Source organism: Chaetodon auriga, chromosome 7 (assembly GCF_051107435.1).
Source record: "Chaetodon auriga isolate fChaAug3 chromosome 7, fChaAug3.hap1, whole genome shotgun sequence".
NCBI lineage: Eukaryota > Metazoa > Chordata > Actinopteri > Chaetodontiformes > Chaetodontidae > Chaetodon > Chaetodon auriga.
In genome coordinates, this window is record NC_135080.1 from 26,705,137 (window position 1) to 26,719,849 (window position 14,713).

Sequence of the window (14,713 nt, forward strand, 5' to 3'; positions counted from 1 at the left end):
AAACCAGCAAGCGCAACATTTTTTGGGGCTGTAACAAAATCTCCTACAGCTTTACCAAATGTCATTTCAACAGAATGTATACTTGACTTTAAGCTGACTGAAAGTAAACTGCAATATTTGTGATAAATATTAAAAACTTGAGACTCACTTCTAACTTTTTTCTGGAGCTTTTTATGGTATCCCACAGTACACAAAGTAGTTTAGTTGAAATCCCTGTAGCTTTTGTAGCAATCCGAGAGGCAGTTGTAGAGCAACTGCTGCCCTCTTTATTGTATATACAGCTGAAGGGATTTCAAGAGGGATGGGGAGTCCAGCAATTCATTATTTCATTTCCCCAAATTAGGGGGACTGATGAGAGAAAGAAAAATAGTTTTCAAAATTGATGCAGGAGAGGTCAAAGTATCCCGACTATTATTCAAAAATGTATAGTGTCTCCCAAAAGTCTGCATCTAATCCACCCTCCACTGATTGTAATCCATCCTTTGTGTAAAAAAGGTATATTTTTAACAGAAACATACTCTGTTCTCAAGTCCTGCATTGTAACTACATAATTCAAGTACTGTACTTTAGTTTAATTTTATAGTAGCTGTACTTTACCGGATGGCTTCCATTTCATGTTACTTTATGCTAAGAAAAGGTCTTATTTTGAGACCACACACACACACACACACACACACACACACACACACACACGCACACACAGAGGTGCAAATCTGTGTGAACTTCAACGCAAATCCATTAAAATCAAAACACCACTCTTCATTCATTAAACATTTTCAGCTGTGTTGCCTTCATCAGGGTGGAACCTGAGGCTGTTTTCTATACAACTCACTGATCTGTCATGTGATCGATATATGACCATAGATAGCATGTAAACAAAATGTTACAGTCAGCTTCTCCTTCAAGACAAACTGTGTCGTTATTCCTAGTTCATACCAAAGCAAAAAATATCTTTTAGAAATATATCTATAACCCCAAATACAGAATATTTAATTTAATCACCTTTTGACATCATTCTCTAACAAATACACTTTTCATCTCAATCAAAGAGAAGGGTTGAATTTTTGATTTGATTTTTCAATACAAGTAAACACATTTTGCATTCTTTCAACCCAATTATCCAGATTACTTTTTCAAAATGCAGTGTATTTAAATCACCTCAGACACTTAACTATGTCAAATCCATCCATGTTAGAGCTTAATACATTTATCCAAGATCTACACTTCCAATTGTTCTCAAAGAAATGATTTTCCTGGACTGGCAGCTTGTTCAAGCAGCTTTTGCTCACCATTGAACTTTTCTCTCTAGTTTCTTTTCGTTTTTTTTTCTTTTTTTTTTTTTTTTACCACTCCACTCTCACTCTTTTTACCACTGTCCACGTACCCCTTACATTTAGACAAGGGGACACACAGTGAATCCTATATTCACCACTAGTCAGCCACTTGCTTTGAAATACCAGAGTAACAAGGACCGAGACCATGCCAGGGCTAGGCGCTGCGCTAAGACAAGACATTCCAAAGCAGTCCGCCCCTTGATCATTACGGGGAATGTGAGACGGATGAGCTGGCAGTGTGACTCAGCACAGTGAATACCAGGAGCATAGAATTATGCTGTTCACAGAGACGTGGCTAACACTGCAATACCGCTAGGCATGAATGCTGCACTGTACCATTTAAAGATGACACACATCTGCACCCTAAGGACCTCAACAGTTAGGGATTTGTGGATTGGCACCAGCAGAACCACCAATGCATGGAAAACCAAACAACTGGTGGTGGACTTCTGCAGGTGCAAACACTCTTCTCCTACACCAGTAAACATCCAGGAAACACACATTAAGATGGTGGAATCTCACAACCTGGGTATTCATCTGAATAATAAACTAGACTAGACTGACAATACAAATGCAAAATAAAAGACCCAAGCAGTCACTCCTGAGGACCTTTTTTGACTCTGTGGTGGCACCAGCCATCCTTTTAGTGGTCTGCTTGGACTTAACATACGGGCTAAGAAGGCCACCTCTGTCCTGGGATGCCAGTTTGAGAGAGCAAATGGCTGTGCTATCATCTGTAATGGAGAACATATCCCACTCCATGCAGGACACTGACAGTGCTGGGCAGCTCCCTCTGTATCATGCTGCCTCATCTGCAGTGTGTGAAGGAGAGATACTGCAGGTCCTTCCTTCCTGTTGCTGTCAGACTTAACTATGAACACTGCTCCCACCAAAACAATGAATTTAATAATTTAATACTTATACTGATTATACTTTTAATTTTTACACTGTCAAATGCTACTTTTACTTTAGGCAGAGATCTAAATATGTCTATATCACTCACCAGTTTTTTGTTTTATCTGTTTTGTTTTTTTAACTGCAGAGTTTCAGCTGTTCTCACTGGCTGAGCAGTACTCTCCTGATCACTGAACTCATCTTAATGTGTGATTGTAGCTTTGTTTTGTGGGTAGCATAAAAGGATTACAGCTTGTATTTTGTTGAACAACTCTGTATTGTAGGATGATAAATAAATGAACCTTGAAACCTTGAAGTGGAGTGCCCATTTATAGCCAAATGGATTCTGTGAAACGTACGTTTTCTTGAAAGCTGCTGGAGCTCATCGTCCTTGCCCCTAAAGATAAATTTCTTATGCAAGATCATGTCTACCAAATCTCTAAAACAGAGGTGTTCAGTAAAATGTTCCATGACCCATGGTCTGAAAGGGCAGAAATATGAGGTTATAATAATAATAGTGTTAACAAGAAACAGAATTTCCCTTTAATATTTACAGAATATTCTAAAAAGTTTGCCATTTTCTTGCAGATTCATACTGATGCGCAACGATCACGGTGAAATGAATGAATTCGCGTCATGCTGAATAACCACATTTAGTGTCACAGTTTAACTGTCAAAGGACCATGTATTTGTGCTGATTTGTCCATAGCTTGTAGAGCTGCAGCACTTACAAACCTCAAAGCTGTTTAAAAATGTCACCTGGGGCTAAGCTATCTCTTTGTAGAGAGAAGATTTAGAGCATGGAAGAAATGGCTTAGCCAGAATAAAGCAGTGACATGCTCTTTGCTGTTGCTAATTAATCACCAGCGGCTCCTGATAAAACTCATTAGCCAGCCTGAGATTGAGCTATTAATCACTATGGGAATGTTGGAAAATCAAAGGTTCAACAGACGTGGACTGAATCGACACATGGCAAAGCCTGAAAGAGTGTGAAATGTTTGTTGTCAGATTTTTATTTTTTTTTTTACAAAAACTGAAGAAATTACAGGGATATGAGTGAGTTTGTGAACAGACGAGAAGTGGAGTGGGGAGTGTTTGTCTTTCTACAGGCTGAGCCATTTGTCTTCTGTCAGCAGTAGATGCACATTAAGCCACACACACTAACACTTGTATTCCTAGAAATGTAATGACTTTCCACTGAACAGATTGATTCACAAACCCTAACTGTAACCATCTGACCGAAATATAACCCAAATGTAAACCATGTCCAGTATTTATTGTCTTTCAAGGAAGTGAACTGGTCCTAATTTTTGAAATATACCCAATTGCATACTATATACTAATTGTAACTGTGTTGAGATTATGATTTATACCCAAACTGGAAAATTACCAAATCTTTTTATTGATAAAGTAGTATGCATATTAAAATAACTTCATTAGATGCAATTTTACTAGCCTGATAATCTGCATTTCAATTTCATGTCATTTAATTCATTCATACTGACATCGAGTTCATGTCAACTAAATTCCAATGAGGCAGTCATAAGCAATCACGATTACTGGGTGATCTATTCATTCAGCACAGAAACTGAGTTGTTGCTAGGAGCAGATAATTTAAAAGGTAAATCTGCTGTTATTTTATATTTTCTTATTTTCAACAAATCCCATGAAAATATCGGCAATGTTCAATAGTTTCTGACTTCCCTTCTCTGTTGCACTCTGCGACAAGCCTGTTGTAAAAAATGGCTCACAGATATATAGTTTCCAGTCTCAGTCATTTTCTAAAACTGGTCAATGTAGAGCTTTAGCAAAAATGTTACTCAGACAGGACAAAATCATGCATTTAATGGTTTATTTGATTGTGATCAGATAAAACCTCTCACCTGCTCAGAGAGAAGCAGATTGAGAAATATCGTCAGCTGGTGTCAGATTTGTTGTGATTAAGCTAAACAAGGCTTTGCATGGCTCTGCAGTGCATCTGTAGAGAAAAATCAATCACAGCCTCCACTCCCTGACACTAATTTGATTTAGTTCAATTTGAAAAAACAGGGCTGACTCTGGCCTGGACCCCGGGACCAGCTGGCAACTCATTCTACCCCAACTATTCACTCTATGATCTGCTATTTCCATGTCTGCAAAACGGAGTGATGCAGGAAGAAAGTGGTTGGAACTGTTTTTAGCTTACATGGCTTTTCTGAATCTGTCTCATAGGACATACTGGTAAGTGGTAAATCACTTTCCCTTTTTCAAAACCCACTTCAATCTATCATATGCCACTGATATTGATATTCTCGAGTTTTTAAACTACTTAACATTGCATGTATTACTTAACGATGACATCAGCCATTTTCAACCAATAGGGTGCCACATTGGACAGATAATGCTGTAAATCATAACTTTGTCTCATCAAAATTGGAATTATGTAAATTAGAGCTTTGTCACTGATAATTACCTTTATCTCAGCTTTCAGATAACACGTGGGAACCCAGAGTTTTTTTAATCAATCTAAACCTCCACATCACATCATCCACAAAATAGAAATGCAATATCTATTCTTCCCCTATCAAGCACAGGGGATCTTAGTTTCACTAAGATAAGAACAGAATCAACGAAACAAAGTGTCATTGGCAAAAACATTGTCACTTAAACCAAGGGAACCTTCAACTGAGGTGTGATGAGGTGGCATTAAACAATAAAAACAATCATTTAAACATTCTTTATGTTACAGGTGTCACGTTGCCATTCCTGTGCACTTGTCCGACAATAATTCTTGTCTCTCTCTCCCTCTGCTCCTAGACGGAGCGCACGGAGGCGGGGTGATCGGCTCGGCAGCAGGCTGATCACACTCACCTGCCCCTCATCACGTAATCAAGCCGGCTACTTAAGCCGGCTCCAAACCTGCTCCCGTGCCGGAGTATTGCCTTAGCTGCTCGTGTGCCTGCTCTCAAGCCGTCCTCCTGCCTCCCGTGATCGACATTCGATATACGTTTTCCTTGCTCTTTGATTATCTCCAGTTGAGCCTGCTCCTGGACGCTTTCTGTTCTCTAGTTAGTGTTCTTGTTTTTTTGTTGCATTGTGACTCTTATTTGCTACTTTTCCCGTTGAGGTGATTTTCAGTTGTTTTTCCTTTGTAGAGTGTTTTTCCCGTTACGGTGACTTTTGTTGGTTTTTCGCGTGTCCGCGTTTTCCCGTTGAGGTGATTTTCTGTTAGTACTTTGTTGGACAATAAACTTATATTTTTTGGTACTCTGCATCTGGGTCCTGGCCTTTCCTCACAAGTCCGTGACAACAGGTCAATTTTGTCAAATTTACCTGCCTGCACCCCAATATATAAAAGAACAGAAACACAAAATCTGTGCGATGCATTTGAAAGCACCGGACAACTGAATGCTGTCTACTAAGTGGGCATGATCGCTTTCCCCCATCATCATTTTTAATACTAATGCATTATTAATGGACTATTGCTTACTAATGTCAAAATAATACTCACTAGATGCAGTATAAATTTAATGTTTGCACCTTATTTTGTTGCTTGTTTTTATCTGCTCGCTTAATATGATCGCTTCTGATCATCGTGAGAGTGTGTCTGACAGGACTCGGACAAAGTTCATTGTCTCCCCATTTGTTTCTTTGAAAAATGCCCTTTTAGTGTCTGAATATTGGGAAGACATATTGCTTGTAAAAAATGGGTCCAATATTTGGTCATGGCCAAAAAAAAAAGGTCATATTCTGTGCTCATTGCCACTTCTCTGGAATGAAGACACCCAGGACCCACCACAAGTAGAAGCAGCAGGTCAGTGGTGAAGCCTTACCTGAGGAAATGACTCTCAATTGTTTCTGACAGTTTTTCAGTGGGGTAAAAAGAGAGCATGGCCATATGCTGCAGTCAGAAAGTTTGAAGACAATTTCAGATCTGATGAACAAAGTAGGAACTGTAGCCTTTTTTGGACAATTTCACATATAATTCATATAAACATATAATCTTTAAATTTGAAGAATTGCCTTCTGGGCATGACAATCTAAAGTACTGCTTGTTTATTCATTAAAAAATGGACTGTAGAGGTTTTAATAGGTGTATTTTGGAATTTTTAAACAGAGCCAAGCTAACTGTTTCCCCCTGCTTCCATTCTTTATGGTAAGCTAGGCTAACTAGATGCTGATGCTGCTATTGACATAAAGACACAGAGGTGCAAAACCTTCAGAAATCCAGAATGTCAATCCACAAGCAAACATGCCCAGTCAGAATTTGACTTGCTTTGCTGTTTCACTGACATAAAACATAGGATTGGGGGCGCCATGATAGCTCACCTGGTAGAGCACACGCCCCAAGCACTAAAGTTGTGTCCTTACCGCAGCGGCTCGGGTTTGATTCCAACCCGAGCGCGTTGCTGCGTGCCTTCCCCACTCTCTTCCCCCTTTCCTGTCTCTCTCCAGTTGCACTATCACATAAAAATGAAACAAAACAAAACAAAAAAAACACCCATATCATTAGAAACCTGGGAAATGTAGGACAGCTTTATAGAGTGCAGATGAGGCACGTTGGATACAACAAAAGAGACAAATCACCAAGTGAGTGCTGCACTCAACATCTGACATCAGCTGGCAATGTACCAGCATGTGAGGCAGACTGTTCCCTTAATGATGCAGACTAATTACCACTTCAACAGTTTCTGTTATTTAAAAAGGTTTTGTATTGGACAATGCAGTGGACAGTAATCTATATTTTGTGGAAGAGAGAGTGGTTTCATTCATTTACTTCCCTCACTTTCATCGTAATCACACTTCTCACTCCCTCCTCTTTCATATGAAGACCATCCATAAAAGTCATTTGATACACTCTGGTGATAATGTCCCTCTTGCCATTACAGAGATGGAGCAGGAGATATGTGGACGTGTGCGCAGGTGTCTTTGTGGAATATAGGGAACTAGTACCCAGGGACCTTGTTAAAGGCCTCATATATCTCTGTACACTATCTACCCAGAGGGCTCAGGGAGAACAGCTGCTATTGATAAGCTTCATAAAAATGCTCAGGCACCTGCTAGGCATATGTTCACACAGTACGGAGGCTTTGTGCTAGATTAGAATGTTTCTCTCTGTGGAAATTTCTGTTTTGGTATATTCCCATGTGCCCTCTCTGGGAAACTGGACCACAGTGTGCTGACACCTCAAGTTTAGTTTGAGCTGCAGACTTTTCAAAGCTTATCCCTGTACACACAGATGCTCACACACAAAATACACACAATGAACAAGGCTTAAGGTCTAAATCCCCACTTGCAATCCTTAAAGGCTGCAATGTTTATCACATACAATAAATACTAGGCTGAGTATTCCCTCCGAGGGGCTAAGATTGAAATTTTTGACCACATGATTGTACTCCAGAATAGGTTATGCAAAGGTGTAGGTTTGCCTTAATTCTTAATAAAACTCATAAGCTACAATTACATCAATATACTCTAGCATGTAATGCAGTGTGAATAAATGAGTTATCATGCTTTCCAACAATTGAACCTGATGTCCTTTCAATCTCACCATCTTTTTGGGACATTACTAAAGGCCCCTTTGGAGCTTTTGACCACTAGTAGTGCAATGGAGAAATGTTTTTATGAGTGGGTCTCAGGTTGTTCCTGATATCTGTTTAATGCTACTCCACTTAATACCAAGAGAGGCAGGGAAGAAAAAGACTTTCAGCACACAAACATGAATCTTAACAATGCAGGTTCAAAAAATTCAGAAAATCAGCTTTGCAAATGTGTCATGAGAAAGGAACATTGGTGTAGTGCTGCTGGAGCAAAGAATGAAGCTTCTTGAAATTCATGTGCATTATCTTCAGTGCTTGAAGATCCAGTCATCACTAAAGCATGTGTCATGCAAGATAACCAATAAAACCAAATGAGATGGTCAAAGTCGCCCTAGTGACATTTCAAGAAATATGCTACAAATTAGAATAGTCAAACTGTGACAAACTCTGGCAAAGGCTCCTACTGCAAATCCAGCACACCCAAGTGGGGATGTGTGAAGATGTTATCACCCTGCCACCTGTTGAGAGAAACAGCCTCATTGCCTCGTGGGATCAAGAGTGCCTGAAAATGCCTGAGAGCTACAGAGAGAACCACACAAGAGAAAGAGCTATCCACTGGCCAAACTGCGACGTGGACTGAGCACATCTGAGAATGGCCCACACGAGAAACAGCACTGCGACTCAGAGCGACTTCTCCCCTCACCATCTGATCCACTGGTGAAACTTTTCCTGTGATACTGGGGATGAGAGAACTCACTAACATCCTCCACAGTAGCCACTGAATTAACTGGCAAGTTAAATTCTGTTCTTTAGTTTGAATATTGATTATTTCACATCGCCCGAAGTTGAGTACAACTACTTCATCTGTCATTGCGATTAATGTATTTACACTGTATAATTTTGGTTTCCCTTTGAGGCTTATCGTTACATATTTTGTCAGTTAAAAAAATAAAAAGGGTAAAACTATTTTCACAATAAAATGCAAGATGTAGGATGACCACTCAAGCTGTTGTTTCTTTGATATGTTCCATATTTACACAAGGTTTTATTATCTGAGTGTTTTCACTGGGTGCCTTCACTTCCTCTGAACTCACCTGCTCTGCTAAATGAATTGCAGCAATTACTCATGTTGACAGACTTCCTTTCAAAAACCAGAGGAAGCCATATATACATGCTTCTTAAAATACAACAAGAGCAGGTGCTGTTCAGTGAGAGAAAAAAAACAAACAAACAGAAAAAAACGTCTTAAGATGCGTCCTATGCAAATGAGCCCTCCTTAATTTGCTTGCAAATTGCAAATGATTTTCTACGGCTGACTGACTTATCGGGCTCAGACACGGCGGGGTGTGTTGTTCTGTGTCTTCACCTTGGCACCGCAATCACAGAAAACACACACTCCCATGCTGTACACTTGCACCCTCTACTCCACACAGCAGCCATTACAGGAGTGGGGGGAAGAGTGAGAAGGGTGAGTGGTGGTGGTGGGGGGGGGGGGGGGGAGAGACTGCAAAACAAACCCTCCCTGATATAATTAGTTTTCTCTGCTGCACCTAATTAACCTTTGTCTGTGTGGCATTTACGCATCTCATTCACAAGCCAAGCGCTCTTTCATTAGCGGCACGTTGCGTTTTTAATGTGTTTTACAAGTCATGGTGAGGTAGCGCTTTGTAATCTTCTAACTGCTTCTTTGGTGCTGTTTGACTGAAAGCGGCTGAAAGAGACCAGGCGAAAGGTCTGCAGTAATGTGCTGCCATGCATATCAAAGCGTAAAGTGTGAGGAGGCGGATCAAACTGCACATGTGGAAGGTTGATACATACACTTGAATGTCCAGCATGATCCTCTTGTCCTCCTCGACGTGGATTCCCCAAATACAGTCTTGGCCTTTATCGTAGGCTTCAGGCCAGTTAGGAGACAGCACCACTCCAACTGAATCTGTGATCTCGCCACTACACACAGCTAGAACATACACACACACAACGATAGATATTAAGGTATTCTCTACATGTATATGGAAATTTGTAAGCATGCATTTTCCTCTTCATCTCTCATCCCCACTCAAACAGTTTAGGTCACCAAAAGATTTTTGAAAATGCTTTGTAAAGTACAGATTTTTCATGAATGTCGTCTTCTGTTTGTCTGTGTGTGTATGTGTGTACATGAGTGTTGACGTCATCACCTCAATTTGCACTTACCCATTGTGGCTTTGTGTAATGAGCATGCACTTGAAACAACAATCGTGGATTACCAGTGTGTTTACATTTGGATAGCACTGCCAGGCCATGTGCCATAAAGTTGTTGAATAAATAACAGTGAAAAAATAGATGTCAAATAATTATAAATGAATAATTTTTTACTCGTGTTTTTTTTCCAGATACTACTGCCAAAGGAAAATAAGCTCACCATGCATGTCATAACCTTCTTTTTATCATTAATGTAGACTTTATTGCCACCTGCAGGCCTGGCATGCTTCTTTGAGCATTTGCAATCATCATCACAAGCAGCCACATAGGGATTTTGCCTAAATAAGTCTAAGTCTGGAGTCTAAAACTGGTAATTTTTAGATTTAAATCAGGAATGGTCTGATGGAGGAGTAAAAAAACTCAAGTTTGGATACCTATGTCAATATACAACTTGTATATTGCTAAACTGCCCTGTAGCTTGACCTACCTTAGTGTTCATGTCGTCCTGTTTCTCATATTTGTCTCTGCTTGTGTCTATTGTAGCTTTTATCTGTCTTTGCTCATGTCTAGTTTTGCAAGGCTGTTCTGTAATTTCTTGTAATGTCTGTCCTTGCTTGTATTTGTTGTTGTGTTGCTTTTTTCCATGTTGAACTGTAGTTTGCTCTGCTTTTGTTGATGCCAATGCCATGTTGATTATTGTCTTATTATCGTTATTATTATTACAAGAAAGGCCAATATTGGTTTTGAATTAGACTATAGAATGACATAAATAGTCCCATTAAAATGCAATGTTCACATTCACGTGGACGCTTCTTTGACATGTAGCACCAACTTAAACATGGCTGCTTATCAAGTACACCTCCTCATAGCAACAGCTGCTAATTTATTTGTTGTGCTACTGAATGGTTTCGAAACCAAAAAGCATGTCTGAGTGAACTGTAGTATAGACTTGTACTAAAGGTGTGAACAATTTATGTGACAATGACCCATCTATGCTTTTTTTACCATATAGTGGTTGTTGCCACTGTGTTTCAAGCCAGTAATGTGTTTCATCTTCATTGGCTAAAACCTACAGCATGAGTTATTCTCAGGACCTGTCTGATCTAATTGAATCATACTGTATGCCTGTGTGTTTACAGACCTTAACACCCAAGTTGCACCCAACTTGCAACAACAGTACTAACAGCTATGAGTCCTGCTGAAATGTCCCTGAGCGAGATGCTGACCCACTGTCTAGGCTTACTCCTTTTAAGTGAATCGTGCTAGCTAAATAAAACAAGTACACAATGTACAATTATGGTTCACTTCTTTTCAGCAATACACAGACATACAGACCTCTGCAGGCAGGCTCGGTCTCGTTCCACTGGGGATTGTTGGGGTCCATGCATTCAATGGTGACAGATCCCTGTTCCAGAGTATAGCCGGGGTCACAGGCAAACTCCACCACAGCTCCCACTGCCCAAGTGCTGTCACTACTCGTCAGGTTACCGTACTTCACAAAGGGTTCGTAGCAGTGACCTGGTGCAAAGGCTGTAATAAAAAGACTTTTTCAGTGGTAGAAAGGACTCAGCTTTTACCAAAAAGCAAGTGAGAAGCTATGCTGGCCACATGAGTTAGCATCTTCATAAATTAGAGCTAAGAGACTGTGAATTTTGTAAGGTCCTTAATAAATTAAATTAAGAATTTGCTGTTTCATTTCATGTTTTTCTGGAAATGATATTGTATTTGGAAACAACTGGCTATTTATCACATTAATGTCAAGCTGTGTTACAGTCAAATGTTTAATATTTTGCTCTGCTTAAATATTTGACTCAATATAACAGTGGTCTAGACTAAAAGAAATGATTGATACAAAATATACAGATATTAAATGTGAACATATGATAATGATGTTGTTAATCAGTGTATTTTTTTCCGGCTTCGAATCCAACCTTGAATGAATTGCAGGCTAGTATGTGCAAAACTAAAGTTAATCCCATCTGCTCTATATTGTATTGAGCGCTAATTAGCAAATGTTAACGTGCATATACGCCAAACTAAACATGTCAAATGTAAACATTGTAACTGTGAGCATGTTTACATGCTGATGTTAGCATGTAGCTGTCTCTTATGCTGCATTAATGCAAAAACAAGAAAACCTTGTGCAAGTATTCCCACATTATATGGTTAACCTCACTGCTAGCATTATAGTCGCACCCATTTATTAAATAGCCCGTAGTTGTAGAAATTAAACAAATAAGCAAGCAAACAGTGTATAGTTCCCTTTAAATAAGATGAATCAACAAAGATCACAGACACTCTGTGGTAGAGGAACACGATCCTGAATTGTGTCCTGAGCACAATTTATTCATGGACCATTGCAATGAATATAACCTTAAAGATAAATTCACGAGTTCCAGAATCTTGCAAGCTGTTCTTAATGGACACACTTTTGAAGATACAGTGGCAGTTATACACGGGTGAATGAATGCTCATGGATAAGGTTAGCTGTTCACCACAGTGGGAATGGTTAGTCAGGATAAAGGAGGGACCATGAAATCTGTTAGAGACCATCTGAACAGCATTATGTTCTGTTAATGGCCATAATGAGGTCTGATGCTCCCTTTGGACTTAATCCCATTTGCGGCAGTGAAGTGGAGGCCTAAACAGATTACAATGATTGTTTTTCCAAGTGGTCTTCAAGGAACAGAGACAAGCTGCCTATTTGATGGTGAGTGCTAAGACAAATGTGCGGACAAAAGATAAGAGAAGCGAAGTGATATCTCACCCTTTTCATTCAATAAACCCATGTACCTTGAAACAGTGTTGTTTGAAACATACTGCAAAGTACATTATATGGATTCTCATGTATCTGGTTACACAGATAGAAGCTGCAAGTTGATATTGCGTGACTGAAAGACTGTCCTTGATTCTTTTACTCCCAAGCACCAGAGGGGCAAAGAGTATGAAGTAGCTTTACTGGTGGAATGCACTGAGAGCCTCCATTAAATTCCGACTAAAGCAACACATATAAAAAGTGGAAAAAATAAAGAGAAGTACCTTTCACATGGTTATGGATGCTTTTACATGCACCCAGACATGTGTTTATTGCAAAAACTACAAATAAGTCAGTCATGAAGGTGAACTTCTTCTTTGGAATACCTGGAGAGGATTTTAGAAAATGGGGCTTTTGTTCTGACAAAATGTGTTTTTTTCCTCTCCTGTATCAGATTCAATAAAGGAGACATTAAGGTTTAAAGAGAGCTATGTTTCATGGCACTCTCGCTCTTACTCTATTGCACTCAGCCATGGTGGTTCCACCTTTCTCCTCAGCTTCACCTCGCCCCCCCCCCCCCCTTGGACTAAATTAGGTTTTTTTAGGCATGGCAGTGGCCTGGCTCCAGGGATGCAAATGTCCGACTGGAATATCTCAAAAACCATTGGATGGATTACCGTGAAATTTCCTACAGACATCTGTAATGGCTGCACCTGCTGCCACACAGCTGATTTAAATGTTGGTATCTTCTGCACACACTGAAGTTTCTTTATTGTTTACACTCATTCATTTGTTTGTTGACCTTTTGACCTCATGCACGTTACATGATATTGTACATCAGCAAACAGACAAAAGTTGATACGTAGCTTTTGTTTCATACAATTTACTCGTGTTTACCTAGCATTGTTGGCAGAATATTAGTTTCTATTTGTAGTGTGGACCTGGCTTCAATGAAATTACCATTAAGTGATTCTAATTTCTATTTCTGGAGTTACCAGTGTGGAGGGTGTTGACCCAGGTCAAAGAGTAGTATACTTTCATGTATTAGAAATATGATTTATGTACAGAAAAGTCATTACAAAAGCATTTTACTTTTTATGCTTAAGTTTGACATATACTTTTAAAAAAAAAGTACTTCTAAGTAGATGTCATTAAGCTCTACTTTATATTAAACACATATTAAAAGTGAATATTCTAAACTTAAAGGGGTATTTCAAAGTACTTGTAAAACGTGTACTTTATTGTAAGTGTATTATAACTTGTACTTAAGTGTACTTATAAAAGGTATACTAAATTACAATACTTTTAATGGTGATAAAGTGTACTTATGAAAAGTATACTTATTTTCAAGTCCTTTTTAATACACTATTAGCATGCTTAATTAAAGTGTGCTTTAATTTCACCCCATTTTAAGTATATTTCTAACACACTGGTGATATAATACAACTGTACTGCAAGTGTGTATTGAATGCTCATGAATAATGATTTTCACTGATGTACTTCAGTACACTTGAAGTTTCTAAAAAGTTGTGGCAACTTAGCATACTACTTACCCAAGTATACTCAAGCATTACTTAAGTGGTACTAAAGGAGTACTTGAGCACATTTAATTGTACTTAAAGGCCAGAAAAATAGTGCAAAGTGTACATTCTTCAAAAAGCATAACTTAAGTATAATGTTTTTTCATATGGGGATGCTGGTTGCTGCTGCTGGAGGGACAGACCTGACAACCTGAGCAACAGATGCGACCACTGAAGCAGAGCTATTACATGCACAGTTTATGGAGAAGTTTTTCTAACATGTGGTTAACATTGTGGAAGGGTCTATCTTAACCCAAACAATGACTTTTGCCAGCCTTAACTAAACAGTTTTACTGCTTAAACCTAACCAAGTAGTTTTCTTGCCTAAAAGTAACCAAATTGTGACTGAAAACTGAAAAAAACTGAAATATTCAAATCAACCAAGTCTAAAAGTAAAAAGTTAACACTGGCTTTTCGTTTCACACAGGACTCAAACTCTGGTCTCCTGGA

The 14,713-nt window shown here is 39.1% G+C and overlaps 1 protein-coding gene across 2 annotated transcripts in view; it reads right to left on the reverse strand.

Annotated features, from left to right (window-relative positions):
• Nucleotides 1-14,713, reverse strand: part of LOC143323674 (seizure protein 6 homolog) — a 248,807-nt gene that overhangs the window by 18,862 nt on the left and 215,232 nt on the right. For both annotated transcript variants that reach the window (XM_076735670.1, XM_076735669.1), the window contains exons 8-9: nt 11,264-11,458; nt 9,566-9,704 (exon numbers count right to left, since the gene is read on the reverse strand). In XM_076735670.1, coding sequence (XP_076591785.1) covers nt 9,566-9,704; nt 11,264-11,458 — 334 coding nt within the window. The remainder of the gene's footprint in view (nt 1-9,565; nt 9,705-11,263; nt 11,459-14,713) is intronic.